Source organism: Mustela putorius, unplaced genomic scaffold, assembly GCF_011764305.1.
Source record: "Mustela putorius furo isolate JIRA1106 unplaced genomic scaffold, ASM1176430v1.1 tig00003944_pilon_pilon_pilon, whole genome shotgun sequence".
Taxonomy (NCBI): domain Eukaryota; kingdom Metazoa; phylum Chordata; class Mammalia; order Carnivora; family Mustelidae; genus Mustela; species Mustela putorius.
The window spans coordinates 4,884,888-4,902,303 of NW_025422088.1; the positions used below are offsets into that span (position 1 = coordinate 4,884,888).

At 39.5% G+C, this 17,416-nt stretch overlaps 1 protein-coding gene across 14 annotated transcripts in view; it reads right to left on the bottom strand.

The window, feature by feature from the left end:
• The window catches only part of KDM4C (lysine demethylase 4C), a 510,087-nt gene that overhangs the window by 71,479 nt on the left and 421,192 nt on the right, over nt 1–17,416 (bottom strand). For 9 of the 14 annotated variants that reach the window (XM_045069842.1, XM_045069839.1, XM_045069840.1 and 6 more), the window contains 2 exons: nt 13,270–13,320; nt 4,120–4,290 (listed from right to left, as the gene is read on the bottom strand). In XM_045069842.1, coding sequence (XP_044925777.1) covers nt 4,120–4,290; nt 13,270–13,320 — 222 coding nt within the window. Of the gene's footprint in view, nt 1–4,118; nt 4,291–13,269; nt 13,321–17,416 lie in introns of those variants that run through there. The other 5 variants (XM_004778696.3, XM_045069844.1, XM_045069838.1 and 2 more) reach the window with 3 other exon arrangements.

The following is a 17,416-nucleotide window of genomic DNA, read 5'->3' on the forward strand; positions in this document are numbered from 1 at the left end:
ACTCTGCCACAGAATCAGAGCTTCTCATCATGTGACAAGGTGAAGAAAAGAGTCTTTGGTGAAACATTATTCTGGGTAAGTCTCTAAAGGTATTTTGGGATCAGTTTAATATTTGAATTGATAGACTGAGTAAAGCAGACTACCCTCCCTACCCTCCCTGTTTGAGTGGGCCTCATCCAATCAATTAAAGGCTGAACAGAACAAAAGACTGACCCTCCCCCCAAGGAAGGGGAATCCCCCTCTCTGACTGGCTTGGAGCTGGAACTTGGCTCTTCTGGGCTTTACACTTGAGATGAAACATCTGCTCTTCATGGATCTCACGCCTGCAGGCTCCCAGACTAAGACTACACCATCAGCTCTCCTGGGTTTTAGGCCTTTGGACTTGGACTTGAAACTAAACCATTGGCCCTCCTGGGTCTCAAGCTTGCCAACTGCAGGTCGTGGGGTCTCCCAGCCTCCGTAATCACATAATGTCCCGTATCATCAATATGTGCAATTTAAGAAACAGATGAACACAGGGGAAAGGAAGGAAAAATAAAATAATATAAAAACAGAGAGGGAGGCAAACCATAAGAGGCTCTTAACCATAGGGAACAAACAGGGTTGCAAGAGGGGTTGGGTGAGGGATGGGGTAATTGGGTAATGGGCATTAAGGAGGCCACCTGATGTAATGAGAACTGGGTATTATACCCCTGAAATTAATAATACACTATATGTTAAATAAATTGAATTTAAATAAAATTTTTTTAAAATTTCATATATATAACATATATACACACACAATCTTTATACATATAGCTTCTTTATATATACATAGTTTTAACATATTTATTATATTAAATACAAACACACAACCCTTATTTGTTCTGTTTCTCTGAAGAACCCTAACACAACGCTGGAAAAAACTCTTCCCTATAGAGCCACCAATGTAGTAAAGCTGGGGATATCTCATTCCTCGCCAAGATAACAAAGATGAATAGGCCACAGCAGCCATCAAATGGTGATACTATTAGAAAGTATGTGATATTTGGGGCGCCTGAGTGGCTCAGTCAGTTATGCTTATGGGTCTGCTTTCAGCTCAGGTCATGATCTCAGGGTCCTGGGATTGAGCCCAGCATCTGGCTCTCTGCTCAGCAGGGAGTCTGCTTCTCCTTCTCCCTCTGCCTGTCTCTCCACCTTCTTGTGATCTCTCTCTCTCTCTGTCAAATAAATAAATAAAATCTTTAAAAAAAAAACTTTAAAAAATAAAAGTGTATTTGGAAATAAAACATGATTGAAATATTCCTACTTCTATAATGCAAGTGATTGGAAGGGGTATGGCAGGGTATTAAGGGAGACAAAATCAGACAAAAGGAAGACCTGCTCACAGATTATTACAATTTATTTTCTCCTGCAGAATTGATCATTCACACAAATCCAGGCACATGCATCTGCTGCCCCTCCCTCGAAGGCTCGAGTTGTGACCACACCCACACAGATACACAACCTGCTGCTAAACCTCAAATCCTTTAACAAATGTGCCACATAATAGCTAATCAAGCTATAAAGAGTTTTGCTTCTTCATTCTTACTGACTTAAAAGCCAAGGTGCTCCTGAACAATTCTATGAATTTTAGGACCTGTGTTCTTCTCACAACGCCCACACATACTTAAAATCATCTTTGTATGGGGTTCACAGAGAGAGGAAACAGAAGGTGTCAAAGGAGAGATTTTTAGAATTTCAAAAAAACTTCCAGGATCACAGACATTCTTTTCCAATATACAAGCTAAAGACATTTTAGGAAAGCTTAAAACAAGCTGGGTATGGTAGAGACTTGTGAAGTGAAAGGGAATTTGGGATTCATTAAAAGACTACCATGGATAAAGACCTAACTATTTGCTCAGAAGTCTCCCATCCCACCCCACAATGCCCAGGAAAAACTCAACTCCGCCAGCTCAGTGGTCACCTGCACAAAAGAAGGCCAGCTCTTAATTAAGCACGCACCTGGGCAGGGCTGAAAGCAAGGCCTGGTCTCTTGCATCCTTCTCTGCTTTTCTCACCCTTGCACATCCCTCCTCCTACTTTCTTCCTGGGGTTAAGAAGAGGCTCCAGAGCCAGACTCTGGGTCTGAATACTCTTCCTGACACTGATTAGCTATGTGTGACCTTGGAGAAGTTATTTACCTCCTAATGCCTCAGTTTCCTCAGCAGCAAAATGTAAAAAATAGTAGTAACTAGCATGTGGGGTTGTGAGGATGAAATCAGTTCAAGCACAACAAACTCTTGATGAAGTACTGGCCCGTGGTAAATGTCCGTGTCAGCCTAACTAATCTTGTGGAGTCCATTTTTCTGGACCCAGCAGGTGGTAAGTTGATTTTGGTTCATTTATTGCATTTCTCACATGGTATAGAAAGTACCCATTTACCAGCCTGTCTCCCCTGAGACTGAGCAGGAATCACACGAACGTTCTCATTATCTTTCCCAGCAGGCTCTCAGTAACTGTGGATTGAGTACTTCAAGACACTAATTTTAGGGTGCCTGGGTCCTGGGTGGCCCAGTTGGTTAAGCATCTACACCTTCAGCTCAGGTCATGATCCCAGGATCCTGGGATCAAGTCCCACATTGGGCTCACCCTCCTCTGTGGGGAGCCTACTTCTGTCTCTCCCTCTGCCTGCCACTTGGCTTGCTTATGCTCTCTCTCTCTCTCCCTCTCCTCCCTCTGTGTCAAATAAATAAATAAAATCTTTAAAAAAAAAAAAAAAAAGAACTAATTCTAACCAGGAGAGCATGTCACCTCGGTTGCTGATTATGGATGGCAAAGTGAAGCTTCAGGTAGAATTCTGCAATGAAACACAGTTCACCATTTGGCTATATAATCAAATCCTCAAATTTCTTTATTTGTCTAAATTCATTTGCTTTAAAAATCTTTCAGATAAGGTCACTTTGTTTACATACTTGTGCCTCTTAATGGCACTGAAAAGTAAGCATAACAAAGCTGACTGAATCAATGTTACTTTTGCCCCAGGAGAACAAAATTCAAGAAATATTTATGAGCAGTCTGCTACAGTTACATTTAATTATCAATTGCACATAACACATAATTATTAAAGAATCATTAAGAAATGTCCTTCCAAGTATAAACAAGAGCAAAGCATCAACAGACCCAAGATAAAGCAGAGGTTACAACAACATTTTTGAGGCCTGGCTCTCCCCAAATGCCATTTCTCTTAACTACAAAAGAGATAACAAGATGACCACTAGAATAACCCTGGTCTCAGGTAAGTGATTTGACCTTGGTTTCAAAAAACCTTCTGTGGAAAGTATTCTTCTTGTGAAACATCCTATTAAAAAGCAAACCTATGAGACACGTTCACTAGTTTCTCTAAGTCCCAAGGTGTTAATGGAGGGGACAGAAGAAGGAGACAGACAGACATGAATACGCACACACCTACTCCTCCTATACAGACCAGACCAGTTAAGATGATCAGTAAAAGTCACCATCTCTTTCCTGTGTGACTTTTGTTATTCCCATATGACACATGCACAGAGGTTTCTGTTGAATCACAGATATCACTGTTGGGTCAGATTAATAAAAGCCATATTTTCCAGTTAAGCATAAGGAAAAGGAGATAATAAAAGAATTCAAATATGCTCATGCTCTGTAACAGAAAAGAATAGGTGAATTTGCATTTTATGTTTCCTGGACACATACACTTCTCATTTAATTAAAAGAATTTGGGAAGATGAGTCTAAGTTCATAGGACGCCTATGAAGAACACTGAGAACCTCCTAGAAAATAATACTTCTTTGCAGTGCCGAAAAGCACACCTGGATCAAGTATTAAGTGAAATGAGTTACTCCAAAAGCCAAAAGCAGGACAGCTGAAAGGTACGGCTAGTTTAGTTATACAAAAATGAACTGGATATGGACATCAGGGAGGGTATGCTTACTTTAATTAACAATGTATGTTCTAATTTATCAACTGAGTGCTGTGAAATATGTAAGTCTGATGATTCACAGACCTGTACCTCTGGGGCAAATGTTAGTAAGTTAAACAGTTAATAAGTTAACTTATGTTAATAAGAAAGAAAAGAAAAGAAAAAAAATGAACTGGGGAGCAGGGACCCCAGAATTTACTCACCACTATATCCTCAGGGAATGTGTCTCTGCTGAAGGAGCCATCATCAAACACGACCTCATAGAAGGTCTGCGATGTCACAGCAATCACCCTGCAACTATAATAGCGGGTGTTCCGATGCTTTGTGATGACCGTCTGCCCCACAGAGATACCCTTCTCACCAGCCTTGGACTTCTAAAAGAGGTGGCACAGAAAAAAGGAGAGAAAAGAAACAGGAGAAAGATAAAAGGGAGGGACAGAAAATAAAATATATATTTATTTAGGAAAAAAATTCACATGCTCATGATATATATTTTTAATTTCTGAACTTTTTATTGGGGAATAATTTCAAACTTAAAGGTTACAAGTATATGAGTAGTACACAAAGATACCTACATACTATTGACCCTTTACCCAGATTCATCTGTTATCTATCAATATTTTTAACATTTTGCCATTACTTTTTTGCACATTCTGTCTCTATTTTATATACATGTATATTTATATATTAAAAATTGTGTGTGTGTATATATATATATGTGTGTGTGTGTATGTGTATACACACACACACACACACACACACACACACACACATATATATTCTGCCCAGAACAATTTAAGAATAAGCTACATATATCATGGGCTTTTACTCCTAAATACATCAGTTGTGTATTTTCTAAAAATTAGGATTCCCCTTTACATAACCACAGTATTGTTATAGTTACTAACTTCAGTGAATCTAACATGGATACAATACTTTAATCAACAATGTATGTTCTAATTTATCAACTGAGCCAATAATGATCTTCATGGTTTCTCCAACTCCCCCACCCCACACCTGCTCTCAAGTGCAAGGTCCAATTAAGTCAGGTACTGCACTTAGCTTCTGCTTCTCTTTAGCCCCTTCTAATCTGGAACATTTCCACAGCCATTCTTTGTCTTTGTGATCATGAGTGCTACTTCTGAAGAATACAACACTCCCTCTCCCTCCTTTTTTTTTTTTTTTTTTAATTTTTTATTTTTTATAAACATATATTTTTAAACCCAGGGGTACAGGTCTGTGAATCACCAGGTTTACACACTTCACAGCACTCACCAAATCACATACCCTCCCCAATGTCCATAATCCCACCCCCTTCTTCCAAACCCCCTCCCCCCGGCAACCCTCAGTTTGTTTTCTGAGATTAAGAGTCACTTATGGTTTGTCTCCCTCCCAATCCCATCTTGTTTTATTTATTCTTCTTCTACCCACTTAAGCCTCCATGTTGCATCACCACTTCCTCATATCAGGGAGATCATATGATAGTTGTCTTTCTCTGCTTGAGTTATTTCGCTAAGCATGATACGCTCTAGTTCCATCCATGTTGTCGCAAATGGCAAGATTTCATTTCTTTTGATGGCTGCATAGTATTCCATTGTGTATATATACCACATCTTCTTGATCCATTCATCTGTTGATGGACATCTAGGTTCTTTCCATAGTTTGGCTATTGTGGACATTGCTGCTATAAACATTCGGGTGCATGTGTCCCTTTGGATCACTACATTTGTATCTTTAGGGTAAATACCCAATAGTGCAATTGCTGGGTCATAGGGCAGTTCTATTTTCAACATTTTGAGGAACCTCCATGCTGTTTTCCAGAGTGGCTGCACCAGCTTGCATTCCCACCAACAGTGTAGGAGGGTTCCCCTTTCTCCGCATCCTCGCCAGCATCTGTCATTTCCTGACTTGTTGATTTTAGCCATTCTGACTGGTGTGAGGTGATATCTCATTGTGGTTTTGATTTGTATTTCCCTGATGCCGAGTGATATGGAGCACTTTTTCATGTGTCTGTTGGCCATCTGGATGTCTTCTTTGCAGAAATGTCTGTTCATGTCCTCTGCCCATTTCTTGATTGGATTATTTGTTCTTTTGGTGTTGAGTTTGCTAAGTTCTTTATAGATTCTGGACACTAGTCCTTTATCTGATATGTCGTTTGCAAATATCTTCTCCCATTCTGTCAGTTGTCTTTTGATTTTGTTAACTGTTTCCTTTGCTGTGCAAAAGCTTTTGATCTTGATGAAATCCCAGTAGTTCATTTTTGCCCTTGCTTCCCTTGCCTTTTGCATTGTTCCTAGGAAGATGTTGCTGCGGCAGAGGTCGAAGAGGTTGCTGCCCGTGTTCTCCTCAAGGATTTTGATGGATTCCTTTCGTACATTGAGGTCCTTCATCCATTTGGAGTCTATTTTCGTGTGTGGTGTAAGGAAATGGTCCAATTTCATTTTTCTGCATGTGGCTGTCCAATTTTCCCAGCACCATTTATTAAAAAGGCTGTCTTTTTTCCATTGGACATTCTTTCCTGCTTTGTCGAAGATTAGTTGACCATAGAGTTGAGGGTCTATTTCTGGGCTCTCTATTCTGTTCCATTGATCTATGTGTCTGTTTTTGTGCCAGTACCATGCTGTCTTGATGATGACAGCTTTGTAATAGAGCTTGAAGTCCGGAATTGTGATGCCACCAACGTTGGCTTTCTTTTTCAATATCCCTTTGGCTATTCGAGGTCTTTTCTGGTTCCATATAAATTTTAGAATTATTTGTTCCATTTCTTTGAAAAAGATGGATGGTACTTTGATAGGAATTGCATTAAATGTGTAGATTGCTTTAGGTAGCATAGACATTTTCACAATATTTATTCTTCCAATGCAGGAGCATGGAACATTTTTCCATTTCTTTGTGTCTTCCTCAATTTCTTTCATGAGTACTTTATAGTTTTCTGAGTATAGATTCTGTGTCTCTTTGGTTAGGTTTATTCCTAGGTATCTTATGGTTTTGGATGCAATTGTAAATGGGATTGACTCCTTAATATCTCTTTCTTCTGTCTTGCTGTTGGTGTAGAGAAATGCAACTGATTTCTGTGCATTGATTTTATATCCTGACACTTTACTGAATTCCTGTATAAGTTCTAGCAGTTTTGGAGTGGAGTCTTTTGGGTTTTCCACATATAGTATCATATCATCTGCGAAGAGTGATAATTTGACTACTTCTTTGCCGATTTGGATGCCTTTAATTTCCTTTTGTTGTCTGATTGCTGACGCTAGGACCTCTAGTACGATGTTGAATAGCAGTGGTGATAATGGACATCCCTGCCGTGTTCCTGACCTTAGCGGAAAAGCTTTCAGTTTTTCTCCATTGAGAATGATATTTGCGGTGGGTTTTTCATAGATGGCTTTGATGATATTGAGGTATGTGCCCTCTATCCCTACACTTTGAAGAGTTTTGATCAGGGAAGGGATGCTGTACTTTTGTCAAATGCTTTTTCAGCATCTATTGAGAGTATCATATGGTTCTTGTTCTTTTCTTTATTGATGTGTTGTATCACATTGACTGATTTGCGGATGTTGAACCAACCTTGCAGCCCTGGAATAAATCCCACTTGGTCGTGGTGAATAATCTTTTTAATGTACTGTTGAATCCTATTGGCTAGTATTTTGTTGAGTATTTTCGCATCTGTGTTCATCAAGGATATTGGTCTATAGCTCTCTTTTTTGGTGGGATCCTTGTCTGGTTTTGGGATCAAGGTGATGCTGGCCTCATAAAATGAGTTTGGAAGTTTTCCTTCCATTTCTATTTTTTGGAACAGTTTCAGGAGAATAGGAATTAGTTCTTCTTTAAATGTTTGGTAGAATTCCCCCGGGAAGCCGTCTGGCCCTGGGCTTTTGTTTGTTTGGAGATTTTTAATGACTGTTTCAATCTCCTTACTGGTTATGGGTCTATTCAGGCTTTCTATTTCTTCCTGGTTCAGTTGTGGTAGTTTATATGTTTCTAGGAATGCATCCATTTCTTCCAGATTGTCAAATTTATTGGCGTAGAGTTGCTCATAGTATGTTCTTATAATAGTTTGTATTTCTTTGGTGTTAGTTGTGATCTCTCCTCTTTCATTCATGATTTTATTTATTTGGGTCCTTTCTCTTTTCTTTTTGATAAGTCGGGCCAGGGGTTTATCAATTTTATTAATTCTTTCAAAGAACCAGCTCCTAGTTTCGTTGATTTGTTCTATTGTTTTTTTGGTTTCTATTTCATTGATTTCTGCTCTGATCTTTATGATTTCTCTTCTCCTGCTGGGCTTAGGGTTTCTTTCTTGTTCTTTCTCCAGCTCCTTTAGGTGTAGGGTTAGGTTGTATACCTGAGACCTTTCTTGTTTCTTGAGAAAGGCTTGTACCGCTATATATTTTCCTCTCAGGACTGCCTTTGTTGTGTCCCACAGATTTTGAACCGTTGTATTTTCATTATCATTTGTTTCCATGATTTTTTTCAATTCTTCTTTAATTTCCCGGTTGACCCATTCATTCTTTAAAAGGATACTGTTTAGTCTCCATGTATTTGGGTTCTTTCCAAACTTCCTTTTGTGGTTGAGTTCTAGCTTTAGAGCATTGTGGTCTGAAAATATGCAGGGAATGATCCCAATCTTTTGATACCGGTTGAGTCCTGATTTAGGACCGAGGATGTGATCTATTCTGGAGAATGTTCCATGTGCACTAGAGAAGAATGTGTATTCTGTTGCTTTGGGATGAAATATTCTGAATATATCTGTGATGTCCATCTGGTCCAGTGTGTCATTTAAGGCCTTTATTTCCTTGCTGATCTTTTGCTTGGATGACCTGTCCATTTCAGTGAGGGGAGTGTTAAAGTCCCCTACTATCATTGTATTATTGTTGATGTGTTTCTTTGATTTTGTTATTAATTGGTTTATATAGTTGGCTGCTCCCACATTGGGAGCATAGATATTTAAAATTGTTAAATCTTCTTGTTGGACAGACCCTTTGAGTATGATATAGTGTCCTTCCTCATCTCTTATTATAGTCTTTGGCTTAAAATCTAATTGATCTGATATAAGGATTGCCACTCCTGCTTTCTTCTGATGTCCATTAGCATGGTAAATTCTTTTCCACCCCCTCACTTTAAATCTGGAGGTGTCTTCGGGCTTAAAATGTGTTTCTTGGAGGCAACATATAGATGGGTTTTGTTTTTTTTTATCCATTCTGATACCCTGTGTCTTTTGACAGGGGCATTTAGCCCATTCACATTCAGGGTAACTATTGAGAGATATGAATTTAGTGCCATTGTATTGCCTGTAAGGTGACTGTTACTGTATATGGTCTCTGTTCCTTTCTGATCTACCACTTGTAGGCTCTCTCTTTGCTTAGAGGACCCCTTTCAATATTTCCTGTAGAGCTGGTTTGGTATTTGCAAATTCTTTCAGTTGTTGTTTGTCCTGGAAGCTTTTAATCTCTCCTTCTATTTTCAATGATAGCCTAGCTGGATATAGTATTCTTGGCTGCATGTTTTTTTTCTCGTTTAGTGCTCTGAAAATATCATGCCAGCTCTTTCTGGCCTGCCAGGTCTCTGTGGATAAGTCAGCTGCCAATCTAATATTTTTACCATTGTATGTTACAGACTTCTTTTCCCGGGCTGCTTTCAGGATTTTCTCTTTGTCATTGAGACTTGTAAATTTTACTATTAGGTGACGGGGTGTGGGCCTATTCTTATTGATTTTGAGGGGCATTCTCTGAACCTCCTGAATTTTGATGCTCGTTCCCTTTGCCATATTGGGGAAATTCTCCCCAATAATTCTCTCCAGTATACCTTCTGCTCCCCTCTCACTTTCTTCTTCTTCTGGAATCCCAATTATTCTAATGTTGTTTCGTCTTATGGTGTCACTTATCTCTCGAATTCTCCCCTCGTGGTCCAGTAGCTGTTTGTCCCTCTTTTGCTCAGCTTCTTTATTCTCTGTCATTTGGTCTTCTATATCACTAATTCTTTCTTCTGCCTCATTGATCCTAGCAGTTAGAGCCTCCATTTTTGATTGCACCTCATTAATAGCTTTTTTGATATCACCTTGGTTAGATTTTAGTTCTTTTATTTCTCCAGAAAGGGCTTTTATATCTCTTGAGAGGGTTTCTCTAATATCTTCCATGCCTTTTTCGAGCCCGGCTAGAACCTTGAGAATTGTCATTCTGAACTCTAGATCTGACATATTACCGATGTCTGTATTGATTAGGTCCCTAGCCTTCGGTACTGCCTCTTGTTCTTTTTTTTGTGTTGAATTTTTACGTCTTGTCATTTTGTCCAGATAAGAGTAAATGAAGGGGCAAGTAAAATACTAAAAGGGTGGCAACAACCCCAGGAAAATATGCTTTAACCAAATTAGAAGAGATCCAAAATCGTGAGTGGGGAGAAAGGGGATAAAAAGAGGTTCAAAAAGGAAGAAAGAAAAAAAAAAAACAAAAAGAAAAGAAAAAGAAAAAAGAAAAGAAAAGAAAAGAATTTTTTTAAAAAAAGAAAACACCTAAGAAAAATGTAAAATATATATATATATATATTAGATAAACAAGTAAAAAATCGTTAAAAAAGAAAAAGGTAACAGTTAAAAAAAAATTTTACCCGAAGGCGAGAAAAAAAAAAAAATGAAAAAGAAAAAATTAAATTAACTGCAAGACTAAAAAAAATCACAGGAAAAAAGCCATGAGTTCCGTGCTTGGCTTTCTCCTCCTCTGGAATTCTGCTGCTCTCCTTGGTATTGAAACCGCACTCCTTGGTAGGTGAACTTGGTCTCGGCTGGATTTCTTGTTGATCTTCTGGGGGAAGGGGCCTGTTGTAGTGATTCTCAAGTGTCTTTGCCCCAGGCGGAATTACACCGCCCTTACCCGGGGCCGGGGTGAGTAATCCGCTCGGGTTTGCTTTCAGGAGCTTTTGTTCCCTGAGCGCTTTCCGTAGAGTTCCAGAGGACGGGAATACAAATGGCGGCCTCCTGGTCTCCGGCCCGGAGGAGCCGATAGCCCAGGGCCCCACTCCTCAGTGCGCCCTCAGAGAACAGCGCCCAGTTACTCCCGTCTGCCTGACCTCCGGCCGCGCTCCGAGCTCACCGAGCCTGCGACCGGTTCAAGGTAACACGGAGCTGCGAGCTTACTGTCGGCTCTGTCTCTGTAGCCGGCTTTCCCGTTCCTATACCCGCAAGCTCTGCGACACTCAGACACCCCCGATCCTTCTGTGACCCTGCGGGACCTGAGGCCACGCTGACCCCGCGTGGGCTTCGCCCCGGTTTAGCCTCTGGAGCGATGTCCCTCAGCGGAACAGACTTTTAAAAGTCCTGATTTTGTGCGTGGTTGCTCCGCCGCTTGCCGGGAGCCGGCCCCTCCCCCCGGGGTCTATCTTCCCGTCGCTTTGGATTCACTTCTCCGCCGGTCCTACCTTTCAGAAAGTGGTTGTTTTTCTGTTTCCAGAATTGCTGTTCTTCTTCTCTTCGATCTGCCGATGGGTTTTCAGGTGTTTGCAATCTTTAGATAAGCTATCTAGCTGATCTCCGGCTAGCTGAAGCAGTCTCAGCTTGCTACTTCTCCGCCATCTTGACTCCTCCCCCCTCTCCCTCCTTTTTTTTTTAACTGAGCATTTGCCTGATGTTTCCTCATGATTAGATTCAAGTTCTACATTCCTGGTCAGAACACTATAAAGATAATGTCATATTCTTCTTAGGATATCACTTCTGGAGGCACATGTCTGTCTCTCTGCTCTCAATGGTGATCTTAATTTTGATCCTAAACTAACTGTAGTCCAATCTCTCCACATTACAATCACTGTTTTTTCCCTTACAACTAAGAAGCAATATGTGGGAGAAACTTTAATACCATGCAAATATCCTGTTCCTATATACATCTGCTTAGGTTTAGCATCCATTGATGAGCTGGGCCTGATCTAATCTTTACTGTGATGGTGGCGATATGCTGCATTCTGCTGCTCCGGCACTCCCTCCACATATACTAGCTGGCACTTAGTATCTGTTAAGCAGGAGTCTCCTACTCTCCCCACATCCTGCTCTTATGTGGGAGAGGAGAAGACAAGGTATAAGCCTGTAGAAATGGCCTGGGGTCAGACTATGGGGGTGGGGTGGGGAAGGGAGAAGGGCAGTCCCTTTGCCATCCTAAGGAGTCAGGACATTATCCTATGGGCCTAAGGAAGGCACGGAGAAGTTTAAATATAGAAGAAAAGTGATCCAGGTTTATATGGCTATAGGTGAAGAAGGTGAGTGGGGAGCTTATTACACCTGGCCAGGTGGGAGATGAAACCTTGGAGTAAGGAACTAAGGACAAATGCTCATGATTTGGATAGAGGGGTGACGCCCTCCCAACAAGCATGTTCCTACGGTCTCCTAGTTGTAGAGTGAGCTCTGACATCTAGTTTCTCACATGCCTAACAAAACAAAATCATTCCCCAGTGACTGCTGGGTTGTTTGGGGAATAATTAGGTGTATAGCATCTAATAGTTATAGTCAGTTAGGTGTATAAACATCTCAATAAAAGACAACAGTAAGTGGGGCGCCTGGGTGGCTCAGTGGGCTAAGCCTCTGCCTTCAGCTCAGATCATGATCTCAGGGTCCTGGGATCGAGTCCCGCATCGGGCTCTCTGCTCAGCAGGGAGCCTGCTTCCTTCTCTCTCTCTCTGCCTGCCTCTCAGTGTACTTGTAATTTCTCTCTGTCAAATAAATAAATAAAATCTTTAAAAAAAAAAAAAGACAACAGTAAGTAAGTGCACTATGTTTGAAGTAGAAAACATTTGTTTATAAGTTTTCTTTTTAAGTTTTGTTTGTTTGTTTTAGTAATTTCTACCCCCAACATGGGGTTTGAAGTCATGACCCCAAGATCAAGAGTGGTATACTCTCCAACTAAGCCATCCAGGTACCCGTGAAGTAGAAATCATTAATAGCTAGGCCACAGTATGTTATATGTACTGAAATAATTACCTAGTTTCCTATTTCATTTCTTCACCCAACCCCTTCAAATATATCTAACCTTTCAAAGTAAGAAAACAACTCAAATGTAATAATGAAATGTGAATAAAAGCACAGTCTGTGGTGATATAACTCCAAAATTGGGCCCATGACTGTTCCGTAAGACTGTACCATTTACAGCTAACTGTAGGAGGCAAAATTTACAACCTGTGTGACCATACATAGTGGCCCTAAGTGGCAATGGCAGCACTTTCTGCAGATGTTGTCCCTCTCTGTCAAACTGACTTAAAAACACTCATGCTCAGGACTGCAACTACTGTATTTCATTATGGTATTAGTTTCCTTATGCATATTTATTAAAACCTGTAAGGAAACAATGGTTTGGATTTGAATTCTAAGCTCTGCTACTTACTAGCTGTGTGATCTTGTGATCTTGAACCTTTATCAGCCTCAGTTTGTTCATCTGTAGAAGGGATAATACTTACATTAAAGTTTTGCTATAAAAACAGGATAAAGTACATCAACTACCTAGACTCATGGGCAACTGTTAACTGGTTTCATTTTTGTAAGTGGAGAACATACCTAGAACGCTAGCCCCTGGTTAATAAGCCACTCTTTTCTGCTGTCCCTCAGTAATTGGCATGTATGACTGCAGCACCCTGATTTCACATAACAAGGCTGAATCCAGCCCCAAACCATCACTGCCTTGCTCTTTACTTCATCTACTTCTGATTCTAAGTCTTGTCAAACATGGCCACAAAGCTATGGTCCTTAGGAAAGAAGGCATATGGAGGCCTCCTCCCCTAACCCCAATGCTCTGAAAGCCTGTGTTTGCAACTCCCTTAAAACCCTGCCCAAATTACAGTTTCATTGACTATTCCTCCTACAGCAGAGTAAAATCCATGCATCAGCACCAGGACTACATGCCTTTTTTTTTTCCTACAGTACCCACCACAGCATGAAAAATACTAATGCTGCTGGATGAACAAAAAATGAACGAATGAAAGAAAGAATAAATAATTTTTAAAAATGAACAAACTGTGAGAGTGGGTACAGACATATTTTCAAAATGGGAGAGGACTGATTCTAATTCATGGCCCAGAAAAGAGGAAAACAAAGGGGAGTTATAGAAAGATGTTACTCTTTCTTGGGGTGGATAGGGATGTATGTGAGTTGAGGGGGGGGGGGATAAAGAAGGTTTATGGTGAAATTCACAGGGTCTGGAAAGTGGAACTGGTCAGTCAGGGAAAGAGAAACACAATACAGATTGATAGAGGAAAAGGCTGACTCTAGATTATAATCACCTTTTTCTTACATAGGACCTGAAATTTATGCAAACTAGCTGGCTGGGAAGATGGTCAACACACAAACTAAATGCCTTCATCTAAATAAAAATTTCCCTGAGCTTTAGGCATGACATTTCATAGGAGTATTAAGGAAAACAGATTTTCCCCATAATGCTATTTTGATAGGCTTTCTGATTTATTTTTGCAGGGAAAATTTATTGACAAGCATACCCATAACTGATTATACATTCTCAAAAATATTTCCTGTCAGAAAAGCACAGGAATTTATTGATGTTAACATTGTCATTTCTGATCAAAGAAGACAGACGTTATGCAAGAGGTTCCATCAGATTATAGAAATGGCTATGGTATTTTGAAGATTAGTACACAAGGTAATGCTGTGGAAGTTAAATTTCCTTTAACATGCACTAAGCAGAAATGAAGAGTGGTTTAAGGGAGAAAAAAAGCACAACTTCTTTTAAAGAAAGCTAGAGCCACTTTGAAATGCTACGGATGGGGGAAAAATGTTAAGTAGGAAATGTTACAGATATTTCACCAAAGCATCAGAGAGTTTTTGGGGCACAATTACATAGGTAGAGTTACCAACACACATGCATATACCTGAGTTAATTAAATTCTCCCAATAACACTGTGACATAGTTGTTATTTTCATTAAATAGATGAAGAAGCTGAGGTACACGTCAAGGACTTTTCCAAGATCTCAGAGATGGTGAGAAGCTAACATGGGGCTCACAGGCAGGCACTCTTCTATCTTGAGTGCCCTGGTATCATCAACCATCAGAATAAACGTTTGACAAAATCAGAGGAGAAATAAAACCTACCAGGAAGTGGACCTAATGGAATTAACACACTTGCCTAAAGAAGTTACATTTTTCTTTTCCTTTATTTTCTGATTTACTGAGTACTTCCTTTGTTCTACATACACACTGAGAAATTTCTCAGGTAAGAAATAATTTTATCTCCTCGGTATACTCAATTCAACTAGCAACTAGGATTTGGAGTCTATCTGGATATGAAAAATGTAGAATGTATAATTGCACATATAGTCCATTTTTCCATATGTACATGTAACACACATATACACACTGTGGTAAATTGCAAAAATACCAATAATCTTTACTCCTTGTTTTTGCATCTACTGCAATAAAACCTTGAAGCTCCTTCTATCAAGAGCTGGACTCTATTTCCTCATCCCTCAAATCTGGGTTCGTCTTGCAACCTGTCCTACCTAGGCCAAAAGAATACAACAGAAGTATGCCAATACAATGCCTTTGCTCAAGAAGCCTTGCACCCTGCACCCTTCTGCTGTCATCTGAACAAACTCAATTATCCTACTGACAGATGAGAGATCACATGGACCAGAAGTCACATCTGGGGCCCTAGACATGAACCCAGATAGAAAATGGTAAGTAGTTCTACAGCTAACCATAGATGAATGAGGCAATCTGCTTGGAAGGAAAGAACCACCCAGCTGAGCACAGCCTAAATGTATGACCTACAGAATCACCAACTACAGTATTCTCATTGTTCTAAGCCACTACAGTTTATTTGCTCTTTCTTGTACTTCTCTGTACTTTCTATTATGTGTTTATTTAATTATTATCGAAAACACTAAGTGTAATAAAATACAAGAGTCCTTGCAAGTTTCTAAATTCTTTAAACAACAGTCAGGTCTACTTAACTGATGTGCTCAAAAAAAGCTGAAGGCAAATTATTTAATAATAAAAGACAATTCTCTCATTTATATTTCACTTAAATAAGATAAAAGAAGGACTTAAAATGTACACTTTGTAATGTGGAAGGACACATAAATTTAGTTAAAAAATTTCATCTGAGTTAACTTCTATTTCTTATATTTAGGCCAAATGTGGTATAAAAAAGGGCATCTTTATTTTGTTCTTAATAATCCTTACTGATTCCTAAGACATATTATTTCAGTAAAATGAACACATTTTGTTCTCAGGTTTTCTTAAAAAACCAAGAACAGCAACAAAATAAAAACAAAAACAAAACCCCTCAACAAATCTTTTTGGGACTCACTGCTATACCTATCTTTCCTATCATACTAAGTCACCTATAAGGGGCAGCACAAATAATAGGATCCAATTGTTTACATGTAGAAGAGTTTTCTCTCCACTATGTTGCTTTCAGGTGTGGGCTTAGAAAGGAAAGAGGCCCTTCTTACATAGCTCTCTAACTTTCCCAAGACTCTACTGATGTTGAAATAAATGGCCACACTTGGGGGAAAAAAAAAGACTGCTAACTATCAATGATCACAACCTGAATAAGGAGAAACAGATGTTCCTAATACCTGGATTGGCTCATTAAAGGCACACCAACATCCAATAGGCTAACTACAAAAAATTTAAATAAAGAAAGAAATGAAAGAGAGAATATGGAAAGGAAGGAACAAAACAGGACGAAAGAAATCACCATTACCTGACAAGTATACTATGGCCATAAATTCCAAGCCAAAGAGCCAAGAACCAGCTAGCAAGTGATGCAAAGAGGAAAAGTAATGCAAGGAGGGACACAGAAAAAAGTGACACTTAAACAAGCAATTACTGAGTGCTCCTTACAAGTAAGACACCCTGCTAGGTGCTGAGGATTAAATAAAAGAATGAGAAAGTCCCTTCTCTCAAAAGCTGGTAGGAAAGAGAGACATAGTTGACCAAAATGCAAAGTATTAAGAATGCCCAGTTGAAGGCATGAAGGGGCCCTTCACAGACTTCACTACAGGGAACTTCTGAACCAGATTGGAGGGAGCCAGGAAGCACTCATGTACACATGTTAGGAAGGCAGTCTGAATCCAGTGATTAATGCCATGAACTCCTACCATTGGCTACCTTGTGAGCCTGTGGGCACCTATTCAGAACAGTGGCTTTAAATGTATAAAGCAAAACAATGAAAGAGTACAGAAGAAACTAATTGAAATAATACTAAAAAAACAAATTTGTGGTGCAATATCTTTGCCTCTTTAATAATGTATTAAATACTAATATCTAGTGGCAGGTCTAATAACTATTACTATCCTACTTTCAAAGCTGTGTAGAACATAAGCAATATTTTGAAATCTCTGTTACAATGGTAATGTGATTTCTACTGTGGACAGAGTTTCAGAAACTGCTAATACCACCACTGCCTCAAAAGTAACAGACTTGTTAAATTCTAGCTAGAGTTGATGGAATACAATTATAAATCTTTTCTCATCCTCTAACAGACAAATTTTCCTTGATATTAAAATATAAAAAA